Consider the following 21,630-nt stretch of genomic DNA (forward strand, 5'->3'; position numbering starts at 1 on the left):
ACTCAATTGGTCACTCGATAAAGACAAAGCAAGGGAAGAAATTCAAATAGCCTATAGGTATCGTGTTATTACCCAAAATCCACTGAGGGGGAGCTGATTAAACAGATTCCTATGTAGAGGAACAGATGAGACTTTAAAATAGGAATTTAAACAATGTTACGATGAATGAATTTTTAATTTCACACATCCTTAATATCATTGCCTGCCAAAGGCTACACAATTACTACACAATATGATGTCATTTTCTCACTCCATGAGGTAATTCCTTTATAGGCTTCAGGTTATATAGTCAAATAGGATGTGAGGTGACTTTATTAAATACATTTCTGAACTACACTGTGGATTCATTTGTGACTTTTTTCTCTTTTATTTGTGGAGATATCTTAAAATACATATTTTAAAGGCGACAACGAATGCTTGTATCACACATATGTGTTAGTTACGGTGGTCTACTTACATATATTAACTTGTTTTCATGATTAAAAACCTCCTAATTGCTGCAAACGAGCCGATCAAAATATCTCCTCACTGACGCTCTTTCAGACCAAAACCACACCCCCAGAACGTCCTACTGTCCTGTGATTGGCCAGGTACCTGGAAGTGACATAATAGATAGGCCAGCTCTCAGATACACAGCTCCCCCTCTGGCACGGTGGATGCTCTGCATCTCAGCAGCCTGAAGTCCCACCTTATATCTCAACTGCAAGGACCGTCCATCTGTCTGTCTGTCTGTCTGTCTATTTATAGTGGATCACTTGACAGGCTTCAAACTCGGCAGGTGACTTACTAAGGGCACCAGTGTGTGCAGTGCCGACTTAACCGAAAGGTTGAATGTTTGAATGAGAAATGCAAGCGATACCGGTAGAAATGTGACACACACACACAGTGGAGCACCAACCACCGGATATTCCATTCATCCGTCTGTTAATCAAATATCTGCCGAGCGGTTCGCTTGACAGGCTTCAAACATTGAACTATTGAAATATAAAACGGGCGCTGCACTAGTTGAAAATGAATGAGCAGCAACACTCTAAATGATTTCTGCCCTGAGCACATAATCACATGGAGTGAAATCCATGGCTGCTGGTTATGACAGGAAATAAGCTTTATTAGCACTTACAGTTTTCTTCATTCTGAGGGTAGAACTAAACAAGAGATTCTCCCTTAATTAGCCTCTTTTTTTTTACCTCATTAGTGACCACAAGTAAAAGAGCGGCTTTTTTCACTGAGAAGTAAATGGTGTGCAGTTTGTTGCTTGCAGCTTTTCATCCATGAGTTCACGTTAAGCTGCTGCTGCCGGTTCTTTTCTTTCTTTTTCTTTTCTCTTTCTCTCTTTTTTTTTTTTGCTTCATTTTGCTTCACTCCCCACAGTATTTAAAAATGATCCGCTGTCGAAAAAAACAACAACTAGAGAACGTCTTGTTGTGCAGATGCATTTTTGATGAACATCCACCGTCAGCGTTGACCTCAGCTGTGACAGAAACTTTGCACGTTCTGTGATTCCTTCACTATTTCACCAGCTCAGTGCTTTTAATGAGAACTAGCAGCTGCAAGATTAATATGGCTCTGGTGTGACTGTTAAAAAAAAAAAGAAAGAAAGAAAGAAAATAAGTGGTGGAGATGATGATAATAATAATAAGTGGTGGAGATGATGATAATAATAAGGTGAAATTACAAGCAGTAATGCTGTTACTGTGGTAACAGTAAGTTCCTGCACTGGAATACTGTTTGGGAATGGGTGGATTCAGTGGCTAACAATGAGAGCGACAGGTAACGGCGTAAACACGCTGAATAATTAATATCACTGCACAAACTGGGTCCAAATGAGGTTTGATTTCATAAAGTGGACAAGGATTGTAAGATGAATGACTTGTCAGCATGTTTTGGTCAGCTGAGACGGTCACAGTGTTGGGGGATAATGTCGATTAGCAGACATGAGTAACTGTATTTGCTCAGGTACAGTTAAAAAGTAAGTAAAATCCTACATTATCATTGTGTTTATCACTGCAATTAGAACCACCAAGGAATGATGCGGTGAGAAGGACGTTATGAAGGAAAATAATAAATAATGACTAAATAAAGAGGCAGGAGAGGCAGAGCTACCATTCAGTTATTTACAATTTATTGCGTGTTAAAATAGTGTATTAACAATTTAAAATGTAGACAAACAAAGTTTTATTTAGAAGAAACACTGTAGTTGTACACGAACACCAGATTTTGCGTGTTAAATTTGAAATTTGAACAGTAGAAAAGTTGAGTCTTTGTTTCAATGTCCAAAAACAGGCCATAAAATGGAAACTAAAGGAGAGGCTTTTTTCCAACTCACTACTCTCTGGTGACAAATTAAGGCACCGGCTTTCTGTGGTGAATTTACCGTAATAACCACATGTTGGCGTTTCTTCATTTTACTCGACTGTTATTTGTTTTTTTTTAACTTCACCTATTTCTTGTGTCATATTTTGTTGTGTTGACCCGAGGAACAGTGACCACAACCATATATTGAAAAGGAAACGAGACAATTTACATCAATTTGTGGGTGGGTCAAGGTCTGGCGTGCCCGTGAGCAATGGTCACCCAATTCTCCATTGCTTCCCGGGCACGTAATGTGTAGTAAGAATGGGTTAAATGCAGAGGTCAAATTCACTACCACTAATTGGTGTGCGTGTGTGCTTTGTACTGTATTTTCACATTTCTTTAGCCATCGGTTGCTAAGTGAAGTTGTATTAACTTTTATTTCGATCTTGTTTTCTGTACTCGACACAATGCTGTGAAAAATAAAAGGTCAAAAGTGTGACTCCACGGTAATGTGCGTTAAAGGACGTAACCCCTCTGACAGTGAATACAGATCAAAACGATAATTTGCCTTTTTTTACTGCTCAGCAAATAGAAGAACAGTATTTTTTAGGACCAACCAAATACAACAGCAAGATTGTCCCACTTTTCTCAAACTGATACTGTCCATCACTGAAAAGTAGAGTTGGAGTGGATTTGCTGGGATTATCCCTGCTCTCCCTGTGCTGATACAAGTCTAAGGCTTATTTGTCATATTTTAAGTTTACACTCCTCATCTCTTTGGCGAAAAATGGAAAAAAAAGACTTGTAGTGAAATCTTCCGCTGACTGAATATGAAAGAGGAAACGTGGCGTTTATTTAGACGACTTTTGTTCGCGCCCTAATATTATTGTGTATCGTGGTTGATGGGATAGAGATGGTAGACTTTATTTTGTCAGTTTGACATCCAGGTAACCCACTTTTGCTTCAGCATGTTTACTCTTTGATTATTGGGAGAGCTGAGGGAAGCACTATCTCCTACCTGCCAAAACCAGGCTGGCAAGCTGTCACAACACTGATGAAGACACATATACCACCAGGGTGTTTGTAGATGACACACCCTGCACACAATATACACACACTGGTTTGTGCAAATTTAAACACACTAACTTACTAAAAAAAAATGTATTTGTGTTTTTAGAAATAAAAGAAATTCATCTGAGGGAATTAAGACGACAAGAAAACATGTCCACACTCGTGTTAACACAGAATTCTTTTTTCAAGAAGTGCTTGAAACTACTATGAAAAGCTTTGCATCAAAAATGATTTATACCTGGGCAAAGTTGGTATGTATTATTTATATTATTATACAAAACATCTTCACTGAACCTTTTTAACCTGACATACTGGAGCTGGAAACACTGCAGTCTTTCTCTCAGCAGCATCTGCATATTTATGCTACACTATGACTATTGTTGTTTTCGGTCCATTAAGAATTAAAAAAAAATAATAATAATTGGTCTTTTCAACTTTTACTTTTTAATAATCCAATAATTGATCAAGATAATAGCTGATATCGACTGTTTTAGAACGTTATTGTGATGGTGTCTCATTCAGACGCTGCGGAATATTTTAGTGGCATTTCTCGTGCTTTGTTTGAGCAGAAATAAATGAAATGAAATCGGAAAAATGAATGGCTCTGTTTTAACAATTTCAGCTCATGGTCTGAAGCACACGGCGCACACATGCAAGTTCAAATAAAGATCCGCTGGTTTAGCAGCAGAAAAATTTCACTGCACCAGATGCAGAAGTAGAAGTAGTAGTACTGGTTGTAGTTACCGTATTAAGTAATCATACTCAATGTATACAGTACAGGTCATACTCTGGGTTCTGCGTCCGCCACAGAGCGAAGCTACTGGATTATGATACATCCAAGGTACCAGATTGCTGTCATTTATACTAGGGGCACTGGTTTTCCTGCATACAACCTATGAAAGTGTTGTGCGTGCGTATGGTCTGCATCAACTCAAACAGGAGGATGCGCGGGTTCATCCGTGTAGGGTCTGCACAGACACAGAAATTGGCGAATGATGAAATTTACGCCACGCTTACCTCAGAAAATATGTCTCCACTCTAAGTGTGTTTTGCACATTATAGGAAATTATCCAATCACGGTGCCGACTCCCTTTCCTTTGAAATGACAGGTGTGCTACTGCCTCGCTACTGTAATGGTGGATTTGCTACGTTAATAAGAGAAGCGTCTCTGCAAGAGGATAATCTCTGGCTAGTTTCCATGGTTACTAGAGTGGCCATACGTCCAGCTTCAGTCCGAATTTTCCGAATTTTTCGATACCCTGTCCGGCGTCCATCACAGCCTTGAGCTGGATGCTCATTTGTCCTCCTTTTTGGAGTTGCACTGAACGCAGCGTAACTTCCAACGCACTGAGATCTTTAGTCTAACAGATAATTGCCTGAAAGCAGTGTCAGTCAAATATGTGTGATATAGGCTTCTATGTGCTGGCTACACATGGAATGGGTGATGCTGCTGATGCAAGAGCATGGCTTTTACTAAACACTAGTAAGGACGACGCCGTGACGATGTTGCCATTCAACGACATGTTTCCACAGATAAACATAAAAACAACAGACGCACCACCGATACCTCTTCTTTAATGTTTTTTTTCTTTTTTACGAGAAGGTCGTACATGTACCAGATGTTCCCTGGCAACAAGAAAACTCCTGGATGCTGCCAGGAAAGAGCAGAAATATGCTTTAACTTGATATGATGCAGCTTTGTTTATTTGTTTAATTTATGCAGTAAGTGCACTTTGCAAGGCATTGTTTCTCGGCTGCCAGTTTTTGAAACGGATGTTTTGTTGTGAATAAATACAAATCAGACATCAGGATATTAGGGCTGCAACTCGCTGTTATTTTCACAGCTGAATAATCTGTTGATTATTGGCATTTAAGAAGATGAAAAATCCGACAAACCTCAAAAACACTGAAACCAATGCATTGTTTATCAGAATAGTTGACAAGTAATTTAGTAACTGTTTACTCAACAGTTGCGTGTGTGTGTGTGTTTGTGTGTGTCCTGCGATGACAGATGAGAGGTTGGCATCAATATATTGTTTTCTGTTGTGGCCCCGCTGTTTTCAGAAGATGGAGAGGTGTGACACCCAATGCAAAAAAAAATTACCAGTCATTGTAATTTCTCCCAGCGCTCCAGTCCCCTTCTGCGGGAAGACTTGCCTCAGGACAGGGTGAAGAAACAGGGCAGCAAATTTACATAATGGCACAATATCGCCCGGTTCCCACTCTGAATATATTCCAGCTTCAATTCAACAGAATGTAAGACAACTTTTATTCTCTGGAACTAAAGGCAGGGAAGTCAAATATCCCAAGCAGTGCCCCGTGTGGTTCCGACCGCTGTGTATAACACATGGCTCATTTGTGGTCATCGTTTCGGAGGGACACCTCAGGCTGATGTGTTCTGATGTGGTTCAGTCGTGAGTAATGTCCTTAAAACACCAAACACAATTAAGAGTTCACATTACTGCCGGGGCTGGGAGATCAAGAAACCCAACTCTTGTTTGTCAACCGTTCCCCTCTGGCATTCCTGTCGTTCAGAAATGGCTGCAGCTACAGAGGAAGTCGGAGGTGGAGCCCGAGGTCGCGCTCCGCCGTGAAAAAAAAACCTTTCCTTTTGCATTCATATGTTTACAAGCATTTCTGAAAAGGAAAGAATCCTGAACATTTCCTCCTCAACAGATGCTCACCCAGCGCTTCTCACTATCTTCAACACCCACCTATCGTCTGCTTCTCCAATCTCTCTCCACCCCCATCTCCTCTGCTCGTTTCACCTCTGATCCTCAGTCTCGAACGTCCATCTGCTGCACGGATCTGCGTCAAAACCTCACACCGGACCTATATAATCAATCCAGCTTTGACACATCTAATCCTGCCAAATATGTATTCCTGTATTTACATACACACACATTAGCCTGAAAGTCTGTGTTTACAATACAGAAAGATGGCCGCAAATAAAATCCCCAAATGTCGCCCATTAGGACCTAAAGCTAAAGTATAAACATGAAGGTAATAATACATTATTATGTTACTCTTAGTTAACATGCAAATAATGAATTAGAAGCTGTGTTTATTCATTATTGACCAAGCAGCTGCTTCCTTTATTAAAACAAAAATACTGAATTTGTGGTGTAGTAAGTAAAAAGAAGAAAACAAAGTTACTTGTGCTTCCTTAGTGGAGATGTATGATCTTGAAGTTGGTCATAATTTAAATAAATTTAAATAATTTCTGGATATGCAGTCCCTTTTATGTAAGAATAATCCTGAAAATGAGACGTACTGTAAAATGTTTTAGGCTTCAAGCCACGTATTATTGGATGACAAATTAAGGCGATGCTGGGTTTTATTAAAGCCATACATTCTCCTCCCTTCCTTCTTTTCGCACAAACACAAACGGACACACATGCACCACACGGCCTCCTTTTTGTTCTCTGTGCATGCTGCTCATTTGCATGTGCTGTTGGTGGGATATTAGTCTTTGGTTGCCTCACACCTGTTGGGGTTTGAAATCGGAGATCTCTCGCGCCACTGTGACAATGGGCATTTAAATTCAGCGTGCTGCAATGAAAGCCATTCATGAAAAGCGATGGAAACGGCAGGTGCACAATGGACACAAATGAGTAGTTTTGTATTAAAAACCACCAAAGCATAGATAGTGGTTTCATTGTGGGTGCAGCGCTTGCTCAGTCTTTTTTATCCATTCTGACCTCGTGTTTCTATAAAATGTATCAATGCAAATCAGATTTGTTTACTCCAACCCTTTGCAGGTCAGAATCGGCTGTGGCTGCCACAGTGTAGAACTAAAGATATATAAACAACCAATGGAATTGATGTGGAAAACTCAAACGCAAAAGTTCTCAAGGTCCTGCTAGATGTTACTAATGCAGATATTGTGGAATAAAAAACTGTGTGAGGTTAGTTGGAGGTACTCTTTGGATTTAGATGCATATAAAACTCAAAAAAGTCAGCGAAAACTCCAAGCCACTTTCTTTTAAAGGGTCAATAAGTAAGAATCGGTGACATCCAGAGATCGGACTGCAGATTACAATGAACAGAGGATTACTCCCTTTTCCAAGTGCAACGGTGGAAAAAATAATGTCACATACCAGAGAGGAGGTAAACACTCTTCCTGCACTCTCTTCCATTTTCTTCTTAATCTCAATTGATTCATGCGTCGGGGTTTATGTGAATGAATCGGTTCTTTTTTTGTGCAGTAAAAGCAAGAAAAGCACTTATGTTGAGTTGCCGTAGGAACTTGACGGCACAAGGTGGGAGCCTCAGTAAATCGAGGCCCTTGCCTAAAGTACACGACAGGTTTATTCCAAGGCCACCAAAAACCAAAAGATGTTTTATTTTTATTTTAAAGAGATTATATTCTTATACCAACACATTTATGCTGTGCATGTTCAATTTCTGCCCAAAAAAAAAACCCCAACTTTTAATCATTTAATGTAATGCCATGGTTACGTCTAACCCTTTTAAAACCTTTATCAGGAATCACAACAATGTTTGCATTGATTTCTAGTTCTTCCGATGTAAAATAGGAACATTAACATGTCATTTAGCAGCAGACGCTTTTATCCAAAGCTATTAACAACAAAAATAAAGGAAACAAGTAATAAAACCTTTGTAAAACTACAGCATCCAATTATTATCCTCTTGAAACCTAACTAAAAGATGGCGTGTTTGTTCTTGAGCAGACAATCGCTTTATTGCACGCCATGTCCAATTTCTTAACTTTATCTCGCATGCAAATGATCTGGTTGAGAGTATAGTCTTTGTGACACAGGGTTGGACATTGAGACCATGTTGTAAATTCTATTCAGTTTTTGACTCACAACAATTGCACTTTCCACCCAAACAGTGAACGTGTGTATGTGTGTGTGACACATGCAGCCTATTTTCTTTGTTTTTGTAATAATTTGATCCGAGCCTGAGTTGTGGCGTCACCGGATGAACTCCACATTTGCAGGAAAGAAGCAAGTTCCATGTCGCCTGCAAATTTAATGACACGGGGTTGCTGTACAAAAAGTTCACCGGTGCAGCAAAAAAGAGACCACCGGCCTTGTTAAAAAAAGTTAGGTGTCTATTAAATCTACTGGTGATTAAGATGGAAACACGAGGGCAGTTTGTCTGCCAGGATGTTAGACTGCAGTGTGCCAAATGTGGAGGAGGATTTGGCAAAGATCAGCTTTCGTGGCTCCTACCTTCAGTCTATCCAAATCACCTCAAGTGTGCTGGCGCAGCAGTCATCTTTCCTCTGTGTGAAATAGTCTGTGCTTTCATCCAAAGGCTTTACTAAATTTGTCCAGTCAGCTAAGGGCTCTTTCCCCCTCATTTCTTTTAGATTCTCCCTAAAAGCTATGAATACATCGAACTGACATAAGAGACCGCACTCGCCCATTCCCTTTAAATTTGCATGTGAATAGATGGAGCGTTTGCTGTACTTGAGGAAACTGTGGACTGCCTGTGCTTGCAGGACAAAAGTTTGCTTATGCGCCACAGAGAGGGGGGAGAGCGTGAGAGGCAGAAAGGAGAGTGAGTCTGATAGAGCCATCATTCAGCCCTTTGGCAGCGATATCTTGTTTTCCTCTCAGACCGGGCTAGATGTGTCTGTGTCCCTCATGTGTTATTGCCAGGCTGGAGCACTGGTTGTAGATCACAGTGAAAACGGAGAAGCACAGGCCACTTCAGTCTCCTGAATTACTGAGCCGAAGCTTCTTTTTTTTTGGGAATAATAGACGTCTATATCAGACGGACATGGAGATGAACCTGTAACATCCCTGCCGTGGCCACAGCAGGTGTATGAGTGAAGAATGTTGTCGTAACAAACAGGAAAGCCCCTCCTACAGTGCCACAGCAACACGAGAACATCCTCTTACATGATAACATTAGTTATCTCCTATTGCCATAGGGGCACCTGCGATGAGGTGCAGTCCTATAGTATATATATGCTCAGTGTTGCACTTTGTGATCTATACTCAGCAATTTCAAGAGCAAAGACGATGCAGCGCTTCTCCCAGAGATAGTTAAGTGCTCGCCGCTTCCCCTTAGGGTTGCTTGTGCCACCACCAGCCTGAGGTTAAATCACACCAGAGTTCCGTCTACTTTCTCTCCTCTAATCTGTCCGCTGCAACACTATCCCACCTGCTAAATAAAAAATGAAAAGAGGAAAGACGACCGAGTCTGAAATGAAGCCTTTATTGAACCTCAATGCTGCCACCGCTGGCTGCTCATGTTGATATTTTAAGGTGTCCGTTGCAGTGGCGTCAACCTCGCATATTGTGCGCAAGTCGTGCTCTATTAGCAAATGAGCCATTACATGGACGACTGAGGCTTTTGTTTGACAGCTGTGCGTCTGCGTTTTGCATCTACCCATCTATCATTGTCTGCGTGTGCACTCGCCGCCTGTGTTTTGCATCTGCCCCGACCACAAACACGCAGCGTCGTGCGCAAAACAAATTGGAGCACACTGTACAAGAAAAGCTTGCCCCAGGGCGAGCCGGTTTAATATTAAAAGCATGTCTCTTTGTTCAGCCTCAGCTCCAGGAACAAGGAAGAGAATGCAGATGTGTCATGCGGAGGAGAGATGAACAGTGAGCAAACGCTGTGATTTTCACAGCCAGAGAATCACACACACAGTCTTTTATCTGTTCCCTGCAATCAGGAGACTTCCAGCAGGAGTGGTAGGAGGATTAGATTAGCGAGAGAGGTAGAGGGGGGGGGAAAAAAAGAGAGAGTGGCTTCTCTAATCCTGGTGGGGTTTTCAGAGGTGTTTCCATCACTGAGGAGAAACATACAGTGGGGAGCCAGGACTGGGGGAGTCGAGGCGCAGGACACTTTGCTTCACTAAACCCTTCACACTTGCATGAAAGAGGCTCCAGCAAACGAGTGGATTAGCCAGAGTGTAATAATACTTGCGGTACCTCAGAAGTAACAAAGCGTGCTCTGGTTAGAATACACCTGAGACGGGGAAGAGGAAGAGAACTGTGCCGGGTAATGTTTCACCTGAGAGTTGCTATGCTGAATCACCTGTCATTAGGAAACACAAACGAGGATGAGCTTTATGGGACCACTGTAGATCACTGGGGCCCCATCGCTGCAGCCGTGGTTCTCTTGTCCAGTTTTAATTACACGTGCTTGTGTTACATTTGCAAAAGAAACCTTGCTTATCATCTTAACTTAAAAAGATAGACAAAGAAAATGTGTTCAAAAACAAAACAAAAAACTTTGTTTCATGTTTTATTTTGAAAGATACTTTCTGCTTTTGGCCAGTTTTTCTGTTCCCTCGTTAGCTTGGGCTTCTTTTTAGTTTCCAGTGTGTTTGTTTGTTTGTGTTCCAGTGTGTTTTCCTATGGTTTTTGATGCATATGTTCCAATCGCCCATGTAAGGATTACCTGTGTTTAGTTATCTGCTTTGCTGCCTGAGCCTCTATTTATCCAACTGCTTACCTGTAAGCCATGTTATTTGTTTGTTTGTTAAATGATCTCTTCTACGTCTCCCTCCATGCATTTGGCTCATGTTCCATTTATTTATTAATAGCTAGAAAACAATGTTTTATTTTATCGTGAATAGTTCTGCTACTTTGCAAAAGAAAAATGTGGTACACTGCAAAAAACACCCTGTAGCATTGTGTCGTCAAAATATTAAACACCATCATTCTCAGGGAGCATCCTGCAACCTATTGTGTGTAATAATTCTGTGGCTGAGATTACTGTGGCAAAGAGGGTTCTGGCAAACCGGGGCAAGATAGATCTGTGATGTGTCTGGTCAATAAAATCGTATTGTTGTAGAATTGATTCTTGTTTCATACAGTGTGTCTCTGTGGTTGTTTCACGCAGGTGCCCGAGGTGAAGCCCTGCAGCATGGCCAGTCCGGGACCCTTCCCCGCTTCCTGGAGGAGCCTGTCGACGCCTACATCGTCAAGAGTAACCCCATCAAGCTCCAGTGTCAAGCTCGGCCCGCTCTCCAAATCTTCTTCAAGTGTAATGGTGAATGGGTCCACCAGAGCCAGCACTTGTCCCAGGAGCACACCGACCTGGGGACAGGTACGAAAGACACTCTTATATCCCATTCCTAAAAAAAAAAAACCATCAAATCATGATTTTGTATATGTTTTTGACCAGCGGGAATGTTCATTCATTCATCGTCTAAAGCTTGTGTTAATCTAAATTCACTGCTGTGCCCGGAAAGGGGAACTAAGTAAGTGTGTATCCTCCAGTCAGCATTAGTGGTAAAGGAAGACCCAGATGAAAATGTTCATTTCTTTGTTGTCTTCATTTTTGACAGAAATGAAATGTCCTGTGTAAGACACACATTGGCATAGCTGTTAATTATGGACAGTATTTTTTATAACTTGAGAACTTGAGCAAGCACTACATATATATGTATGTGTATATATATATATATTTATTATTATTATTTTTTTATTCATTAATTTCATTTCATGAGCAACTTAAGATTTTTCACTCCCCGTTTTGTGTCCGATGCATGGGTGAAAAGAACACAACAGGGCAAACCAAAACCACTGGCAATGGGAATAGTGTTAATCACTCTTTTTTTCATGGGTTCACCCAGCTTAAAAATAAATCGCATTAATGGGTATACCCGTGTGTTTCCATCATGGTACCGGTGCACTTTGGTACGGTTTGGGATGGTAAAGCCCTTGGTAGGCCACCTGGCAGAGGCTCTTTTTCTTCCTGCTCAGTTTGTGGCTGTTTGTCTCAACAAGACATCAAGCTTTGCATGAGAATTGACTTCCATGTGATATTTACACGAGTGATGTTTTTCTGTAGCCCTATAAACTCACTGTCTCAGGTGGAGCCACCCGGACCGTACCATTTTACCCTGGTACCCCAAAGAGAAGGGTACCAAAGAATGGGACGGCTGGTTATATTGGTACTATTCCTGATGGAAGTGCAATAAAGTGCAATTTTTTTTTAATTCTTATTCTTATTTTTATTCTATTCTCTTTTTTCACAACTGAGCTGTGGTGAATGTGTGTTTCCCCCCTGGGGGAGGAATAAAGTCAATTCAATTCAATTCAATAAAACACGTACCGTACTGTACCAAACTGAACCATTTCACTCGGTGCAAACACAGGTTAATTTTAGAGGGAAATGGAGACTGTACTCATAATACTCAAGTCGTCCGCCATCACTTTACGTGATAAGGATAGTAGTCACACAGTATCTCCTTTAGAAAGAGCTGAAGTCTTAAGAATGCACTTTCTAAATGGGGTTTTAATGACGATGCCGACAGCCATGTCCAACCCCGCAAATAGTAATTGCCTCTCTTCTTGAGCGCATACTGTGTCACATTTGATCTAAACTGAAATGACAACTGTTAGACCATGAAAGGCATCAACTTGTTCAGTTTTAGGATTTTGACTTTGAACTCCAAATAGTGTACTGTATGTTACTGATGCAACTTGCAGAAACCAGTTGTTGTTTTAACTTTAAAAAAGAAAAAAAGAAAAAAGGAAAGAATCCTTTCAAACCACAGATGTTTTTCCCCCCCTTTTTATGTCTGAAGCCGCCTGTTTTTATTGCATCATGTCCACAATGGAGTATGACTATTTTTCATTTCTGGTTAATAATAAATCACTAAGTAATATGGCATTAAATCAATTGAATTATTAATTTTGTTAATTCATTGTTTCTCTCTCAACTTAATGACTATATTGTCTACTCAAACTATGATTCCCCTGTATATACTATGAAAACAGAGCAATATAATCTCCCATCCAAGATGTTTGGAACTGAGGGCGACTGGACGTGATAGAGACTTAGTCGTGTCATCTTCATGGAGGCACTGACATTACAACGGCAAAGTGTGTCAGAATCAGAATAGCCTTTATTGTTGTTATTTTGTGGACAACGAAATTTGGGTGCCACTCCCTTGGTGCAAAATACAAATATATAAATAACAATTTTAAAAGAGAAAATAGAAATATTAACAATAAAATAAGAATAAGAAATGTTGTTTACATTAAGAAATGTTGTCAGCGAACCGAGCCCAGCAGCCGGTCTCAACAGAAGAAGCCTCTCGGATGAGATACGTCCTAAAGCTGCCCTCGGTGTATTTCCTACTTGAATATTTAGGCCTGGGTTTGCGCTGAACATCACATGACCGTCATTTGAAGGCAAATTATTTATTATTCTGCCTTGGCTGCTATTAGTGCAACAGTGTTTATGCCTCACTTAACACAAAGCACTAGTCAATATCTCCCTCCAGAGTTAACAGTGGACATCAGTGAATTTTTACTGCCTCTAGTCTAGATTCATAGCTCCACTCCCATCTGGCTCCTTATCACCATTCATATCTGTTTCTACCGGGACAGATGAGAGGAGGGACGGGCACAGAGGGGAAAGACGTGAGGGGGAGAGAGTAAAAGCTGAGAAGGAGAGCATCTTAAAAATCCTTATGCACTTGTGTCTCATAAAGTAGAAAGCTCTGTCTGGGCCTGTACGGTGTCGGGATGTGTCCTATAACTACAGGCTATTGGAAGATGTGAAGAGATAACATTTTTATTAGTCTTTATTGTAACCTTGACCTTCGCTAAAAGTCTCGGAGCCTCACAGAAATAGAACGAGATCTTGCACCAAGAAACTATTTTAATTGGCCGTGTTTTGTCAAGTAAAGGAAACACAAGGACACATGAGCCAAGTTAGTTTGACAACACATGCACATGAATGTACAATATTTGCGAAAGCACCAGTCGTCAAACGTTTAAATGAAGAATTCCTCTTCTTACAGATACACAATTACAGTTGAATGAAGGTAGAGAAATACTTGTGCTGCTTGAGAAGTGGCATGATTCGATCTACTTGCCAATAATGAAACCTTCATGAAGTTGTAATAGTTTTGTAATGATGGGTCATGTGACTATATGGGATAAAGGGGCTGCTCATTGTGACAAAACCCACAGAGAATGTGTTTCCTCAGCTGTTTGGAGATTTACAGCATCTCTCAGCTTGTTTTAAATCTGCAGTCCTCAGCTTTACTGTTCTGGTTCACTGTCACTGGCCTCAGTGTTATTTTACTGTAGCAAACAGCTGTTTGAGTTTTGCTGCCTATAGCACCAACTGGCAGACTGACAATAATGCCTTCTCCGTTTCTTCATGTTTAGATAGAATATTTATCATTGTAATGTATTAGTAGTTACTTTGTCTGTAGTTTACATGCTAACTTTGACACTTCGAGTCCCTCATTGCCAGTATTTAAAGCAATATTATTATTAAAATATAAATAATGTAATTTAGTAAGTATCTAGTATCAATTGCAGGTCGTTAAACAGTTAGGTTAAAGAAAAAAGCAGATAGTGTTGACCTACAGATGTCACACACACCTACGCGTGTCAGAAATCGCACTGCATTCCACCCACTATAATAAAACGTGCTTCTAGCATCAAATGTTCAGTTAAAGGTAGAGTTGGAGATCCTGTCCAATACAAATAATACAACTGATGATCAAACTACACAAAAACACAGAATCTTTTTGTTCAAACTTTGTAATTGGTCTTATTTTACACATTGTGTCTTGTTTTCACATACCTCATACATCCAATAAGCTACATTCAAGCGGTGATAGGCGTGTGATAGATGTGGGAAGTCTCACACTCTCACACAGTCTGTTTACATGTGACTTATTCCCTGCTTTCTTAATAATGCCATGATGACTTCTCGACATGACTCCACAACCATGTGATCATCTCCGGGGTCTGAAAAGCTGCTCGTAAACAAATCTATATCAAGTTTTCCCTGTCGTTGTTGAACGTTTAGAGATGTGCAACGTAGCACCCCGACAACTCCATCACCATCATCATCAAATTCCACTGAATCGGGTAAAAGAAACTAACTCCAACTATTTTGAGCTCCCCAAACTAAGTTTGTACTTTTGAATATTACGTCCCACTAACGGTTTTTATATTAATGATTTTATCTTACAACATAATCACAGTGTTGGCTTTCTTCACATGCCTTTACCAAATTATGACAGTCTTCCCCCCTCCTTCGGAATTGTAATATCCTGTACTCACAGAGACATGATAAGAGAGAAAGGCCATTATAATGTGACTGATCCAGGAGTGATTTAATATTAAATATTAGATGTGAAGCCTGTGACCAAGATGAATGGGGTTGAGCTTATAATTGGCTGGTTGTCGGTTCAAATCCTGGGAAATGTTGAGCAAGGCACCTGGTCCTGTGCTGCCCACTGTTCCTACACCCAGTTTGTGTCTTCACAAATGATCCAATCCAATCCAATCCAATCCAACTTAATTAATGAAGCACTTTAAAAAAACAACAACACCTGAAATAAAGAGAGATAAATAAGACAAATAAAATATAAAAAAATGACATCATAGCATAGCATAACAACAAACAGTAAAACAATAAAATGCTGTAGAAAGTATTAATAAAAACACAAATGAAAAAGTCATACAGTTAAAAAAAAGTAAAAAAATGGGTTTTAATGTATAATTATGTGCAGAAGTTAAACTCACTATCACAATTGTGTGTGGAAATATATGAAATTCTACAAAGATTGTGTGTGCCAGTTTTTCCTCCACTTTATGACAAACTCTAGTGTTGTAATTGATCCGACACCAAGTTATCACAACTATGCCAAGCGTGTTCATCTGCAGCCTCAATCAGAGACCTAGTGTCAGTTGAGAGAGCCTATAACCGAGGCCTCATTACCTGAAACAGCTGAGACCACTGGCAGAACTCCAGTTGCCAGGCAACCGAGGACGCTTCTGGCAGGTTCCATCTACGTGGGACTCAAGGTACTGACCTGGCCCCCAACTACTCTCCGAGTTCCACTTGAAGAGTCTGCAGCACAGTGGCACACCTACAGGATAAGACCAAACTCTCAGTTCTGCTCATAAATCTACCTTCAAAAATGTATTAATTCATGTTTCCATCACAGCACTCATCACCCATACTGTTTGACACATCTATTTCTGTTCCTCTGCATGTTCCTCACCATGGGATTTAGTTGTTGCAATACACAAACAATACATATTCAGCCTGAGATGCCACTAAATTCTAAGCACTGGTCCTTAATCATTAGAATAGTGTCTTGTGGTATTGCTACATTAGAAATTGACCTGACTAAAGCTTAAAAGAAAATGTGTAATGCCAAACTAATAATCTAATGGAAATGGTAATAACAGAAAATTTACAATTAGATTATTTGCAAATTCAGTATGATGTGGAGTGTGTTTTTTTTTTCTCTCCATCACTAACTATGCTCATGGCGCCATGAGGTCCAAATGACCTGAACCTAAATTGTACCAGGTATCTAGTGTGAGATGTGATTAAGATCTGATAACGCTCATGTACACCGTCCCCTCTGTCCTCCTCTTGTGTCTTCTAACAATGAATCGGGAGCAGAATAGAGGGTGTTAGCCACATATGACACTGCTTTATTGTTTGCTTCAGTTGGCCTCATCTTTAATCAATAGTATAACGTCAGAATAACAGTCGTGCGTGATTATATATCCGCGTCGTTTGTATGTGGATCGATTTAAGGTACGACTACAATACAACAGACAACAAAACAATGGAGGTCATCCTGCAGCTTGCATGAGAATAGACTGCTGGTGTTGAAGAAACACTGCTTGCAAGGGCGTGACGCTTTCCTGTCGCCCAGTCAGCTGACCGTCATGGGTGGAGCTGGTCTAGCTCCACCTGGACTGTACCGTACCATTACTCTGGTACACCATGGGAAGGGTACCAAAAAAATGGAACGATTGGGGCTGGTTATTTTGGTACTATTCCTAATGGAAAAGCAAAAAAAAAAATATGTACCATCCCACCGAATAGTTCCACTGGTGGTTTAGCCAAATCCGAATGCACATTTTATTGGACTAAATTGAGTTTCTGTTAACGTGCAAGCAACAGTGTGCTGAAATACTACATGTTGAGAAAAGGAACATGATGCCTCAGCAGAGACACTTCAGGCTGTCCATCTAGGCCTTGTCTGTAGGAAGCGGCTGAACAGCTGTATCTCACTACGAGCTATTATAGTCTGACTCAGGTGGCAGAATGGCCCCTGGGCTCTGCAGCAAGCAAGAGGCTGTAGCCGTTAAAGCAGTGCACTGTGAATTAAATGCAGACAGACTCAACAACATTGTTTGACTAAGGGTTTTTGGGGCAGAGGACAGGGACCATCTGTCACGAGGCGGCAAACTTAGCGTGAGAGCTTCATCTTTGTGTCTTCAGTCAGTGTGTTTCCATTGAGTCAAACTACAGTTGTCGCTTGGCTTGATGTTTGATTGTACGACTGTCCTTGTCTCAGTATACAAGCATGCATGGGGAATCGATTTATTGAATGAAGTGTGTCCACAAATGTCCTTTTTCAGCTAGTTGGTATTGGATGCTTTACTGTTCTGCAGCTAGTTGTTAGCATATGAAGCGACATTCCAAATATAAAAGTATTTTAGCTGACAGAGCATAAAATCGGCCTCCTCATCAGTCCAAAGCATTTTCTCTGTGTGTTAGTCTGACTTTTTCAGTCAGACAAAAGTCTGATTTTAGTCAGACTAACACAGAGATGTCAAACTCAAATGACCTGGGGGCCAGTGAGCATCTATTTCGGTCAAGAGGGGGCCAGTCTAGAGAAAAAAAGCGGGGATAAAAACAACTGTTCAGTAGCGTGTGGTCTATAAAAGATATCCATGATGATATTAGATGGAATTTTTAAAGTAAAAGTGCATGTTTTGATATAAAATGATGTAAACTTCACAGTAAAAGTATATTTATGATGCACAAACATAGAGAAATAAATAGAAAGTGTAGCAAATAATGACGAGGATAGCTGTAATTAAAACAGCATGTGTAATTTAATGTTGAGTGTACATTTAGTAAAGCAATAATTACATCCGTATGTTATATTATTACCATTATAAAAAATATTGCCAGCACATATTTAGTCTTATATTCTGTCTATATCCAATCACCTCGCTGGCAGCTGTGTGGGCGGGCCGCATGTAATCGATTGGAGGGCCTCATGTGGCCCGTGGGCCACCAGTTTGACACCCCTGGACTAACACAATCATTTGACATTTTTCGAATCGTGTCATGTAAACATAGTGATTGTGCCCTACAGGTGACGAAGTGTGAGGTGAGGGAAAATAAACTGAAACAATAAAATCTCCATTACAACTTTTTCTGCTGCTAAATATACCGTCTTTGCCAAGTGGATGAATCTCGTTGAATTAGAGTGTTAGATGTGTAACAGAGTAAAAAGAGATTTTTAACTCCATGTAATGGCTATATATTTTATACCTACGTCTCTCTCTAATCCCGACAGCTCAACTTTCCATGAAAATGAGCGAGCGTGAGCTGCATTTGTCATCTGACTTCTCAAATTTGACACTGAATTAAATAGAACTTCTCTCCAAAAAAATATTAAATAATCACGGTGTTGGGCAGAACATGTTTATTCAGAGCAGGAAGCCGGAGTGTATGTACCGTAAATTGTGTCACTTTGCCGAAACAGATACAGAAGTGTCAGATAGTTAAAGAATGGTTTCGAGTTGCGGTTTATTTGCTTCTTATATAAATTTAAAATGCTTTATTCTCTGGTTGATGGTGGGACGTTTTTCTCCCCAGAGATAAGATTATCAGGATGTTTTTTTTTTTTCCTGCATAAAATTCATATACTTGTGTCTGACTATCGTATTTTCAGTTTTCGTATACAGGGAAAGTAAATGCAGATGGTAAACATTACAGTTCATTTCCTGACGATTTGAAGCAGACATTCTTGTCATGTATCGCTGCAGGATATAGTGAGTGTTACACAATCTCTAATGAACGCCCATTTCCTCTCATTATGCCGTTACCATGAATATTTACACTGTTGTGCTATTCAACCCATTAGCTGAACAATGGAGTGCTGTCAACCTGAAATGCTTTGCATGGTCTATCAATAAAGAATTTTTTTTCCAGGAGATGAAAGAGAACACCAAGTGTTAGAACTCACAGCAGTTTCCTCTCTGTCTGAAATCACTGCTGCTTTGATTTGTTTATTCGAGTACTTGTTTTCTGTAGTAAACATAACAAATTGTGATGACTGATCATTGCATCGTTGAGAAACTGTATAACCTCCACGTATGACACAAGTTTGCGTGTAACGGTGAAATGCACGAATCATCATGCAGGTACTTTTTTTAGTACATGTTCTGGCGAGAATCAAGCCGATCAATGCCGAACTATAGATCAGTTAAAAAGACTTAACAATCCTAAAAACGTGGGTTAATCTCCAACAATGACCAGGGAAATTTCTAAATCTCAATATTTAACAGAGGAGTCTGTTTAGTGACAGCACTGCGGATGGCATCCCAAACCCTGCCGCTGTATTTCAGTGCAGTGACTGTGTCAGACGGAGTACTGAACAAGTAGTTTTAATGAACTGATTCTAATGATTCAGTTACACTGAAAACAACTGTTTTGAACTATTTTGTAGTGAAAACTAACCTGTGCCGTGCCGTGCCGAGGCGAGCTGGGATCATAGGTGGAAAAGGGGCTCAAGAATCAGTCAACCGATCAATCTTTCCTTTCTTTAGCACTTTTAATAACGCATGAAATGCAGAATTTCTAAAGTAAAAAAATATTAAGGCCAGAATCAAGTTGTAAGAATGAAAAACACCCGAAAAAAAAGGAGCTGAGGAAGCAAAATTTCACCACGTTACAAATGAGGGAGACACCAGAGTTATACGTACATAAATGAATAAAAGTTAAATAATGATAAAATCCTGATAATAAATACACTGAATAATAATAGGCATCATTGTGTATGTAATAAGCCAAATAAAATAAGTACACATAATACACATATATACATAAATAAGAATACAACTCAACAAAATATCAATAAAGGGAATTCATTCGTCAATTATTTCCTCAATTATTAATCGAAAAATGATGCTCTAAATGTCTTATTATTCAGTTTTAACAATTTCTTTGTGATATGGAGCAAAGAAACTGGAACATATTCACATTCAAGAAGCTAAAATATCTGAAATTCAGAAAATCTTGTTTGGATTCGTCATAAAAAAAGATTAATTGAATATAAAAATGAGTAGAAGATGAATGTAGTAATTGATTAATACTCTATGGAGTAACAGTAGTCTGCTTTTAAAAAATACTGACACTCTGCAGGAAAGCTGTTCCAATGTTTTCCAAAAGATGCAGTAAATATAGTTAAATCCTTATGCCATTTCACCTTTGACCTTGCCTTCTGCATTCTGAGTTGATCTTTTGTCAATACACACAGGGACATAGTGAACGAGTGTCTTTCACTGAACCTCCAGCCTCAAATAAGCAAAGACTCAGAAGCCTAAATGAATGTTGTGGGTTGATAGGAAGAGGCTTTTGATGGGATAATCACACAGAGAGCTGTGATTAACTTTTCTTTTAATTTCTCTGCAAGTGTTATCACTGATCTCGCTGCAATGATCAGATTGGCATTTTGAAAAGCGCTCCCGAAAAAGGAAGCGAGGGAGTCGGTAAATGTAGTGTTTAAATGATGCAGTGTTTGTTGACGTGAACGTAACAAGGCACAACAAATTTGCAGCCAAAGGCAGAAGCAGCATTTGGAGATGAATTGTGTTGCTCCTAAAATGTGCAGCGCGAGAGTTATATGTTTATGAGGCAGTCATATTTTTGGGTGATTTGCTGTATTTAACTGTGCCCACCACTCTGTCGTGGGGTTTGAATACAATTTCAGCACTAACAACAGAAACAATAATAGTTTTTTTTCTAAGATTGGATCAATAAAAATGGCATATAGGAGTTAAATCAAACAAATCAGAACAAGAACTTAAAGCAACACACTGTGTTGTGACTTACAGGAATATGAGTCCTGTATTTATGGAGAAGGGAGGCGATGAATAGCAATAAAAGCTGAATTCCGTTTTTAATTGTGGCTGTGTTTCTGCCGTTTGCGTGTGCTGCATTCTCACTGTGTCACACAAATTGGCCGAGGGTCAAAAATCTAACTGACCGGTCTGCTGTGTGCAAAAGTCTGTTTGTTATTCTGCAGCAAACAGCTTGTGTTTGCATGTGATTTAATCAATGTAAACACAGTGATTCACGGTGTGCACCGGCTGTGACCAGGATTTGGAGGCCACAGATTTATCATTCATCTGCCTCTATGCCTTTAAATGATTGTCGGGGTTTGATTAGGGAAACTGGAGATGAAAGCTCTCATATTTTCAGAATAAAGGACATGACAGATGTGACAGATGCTTGTTGATTTTC

The 21,630-nt window shown here is 39.9% G+C and overlaps 1 protein-coding gene across 4 annotated transcripts in view; it reads left to right on the top strand.

Moving 5' to 3' along the window:
• Positions 1–21,630, top strand: part of unc5da (unc-5 netrin receptor Da) — a 187,958-nt gene that overhangs the window by 95,644 nt on the left and 70,684 nt on the right. For all 4 annotated transcript variants that reach the window (XM_044012557.1, XM_044012553.1, XM_044012554.1 and 1 more), the window contains exon 2: positions 11,203–11,409. In XM_044012557.1, the coding sequence (XP_043868492.1) occupies positions 11,203–11,409 (207 nt within the window). The remainder of the gene's footprint in view (positions 1–11,202; positions 11,410–21,630) is intronic.

The sequence above is a fragment of the Solea senegalensis genome, linkage group LG21, assembly GCF_019176455.1.
Source record: "Solea senegalensis isolate Sse05_10M linkage group LG21, IFAPA_SoseM_1, whole genome shotgun sequence".
NCBI lineage: Eukaryota > Metazoa > Chordata > Actinopteri > Pleuronectiformes > Soleidae > Solea > Solea senegalensis.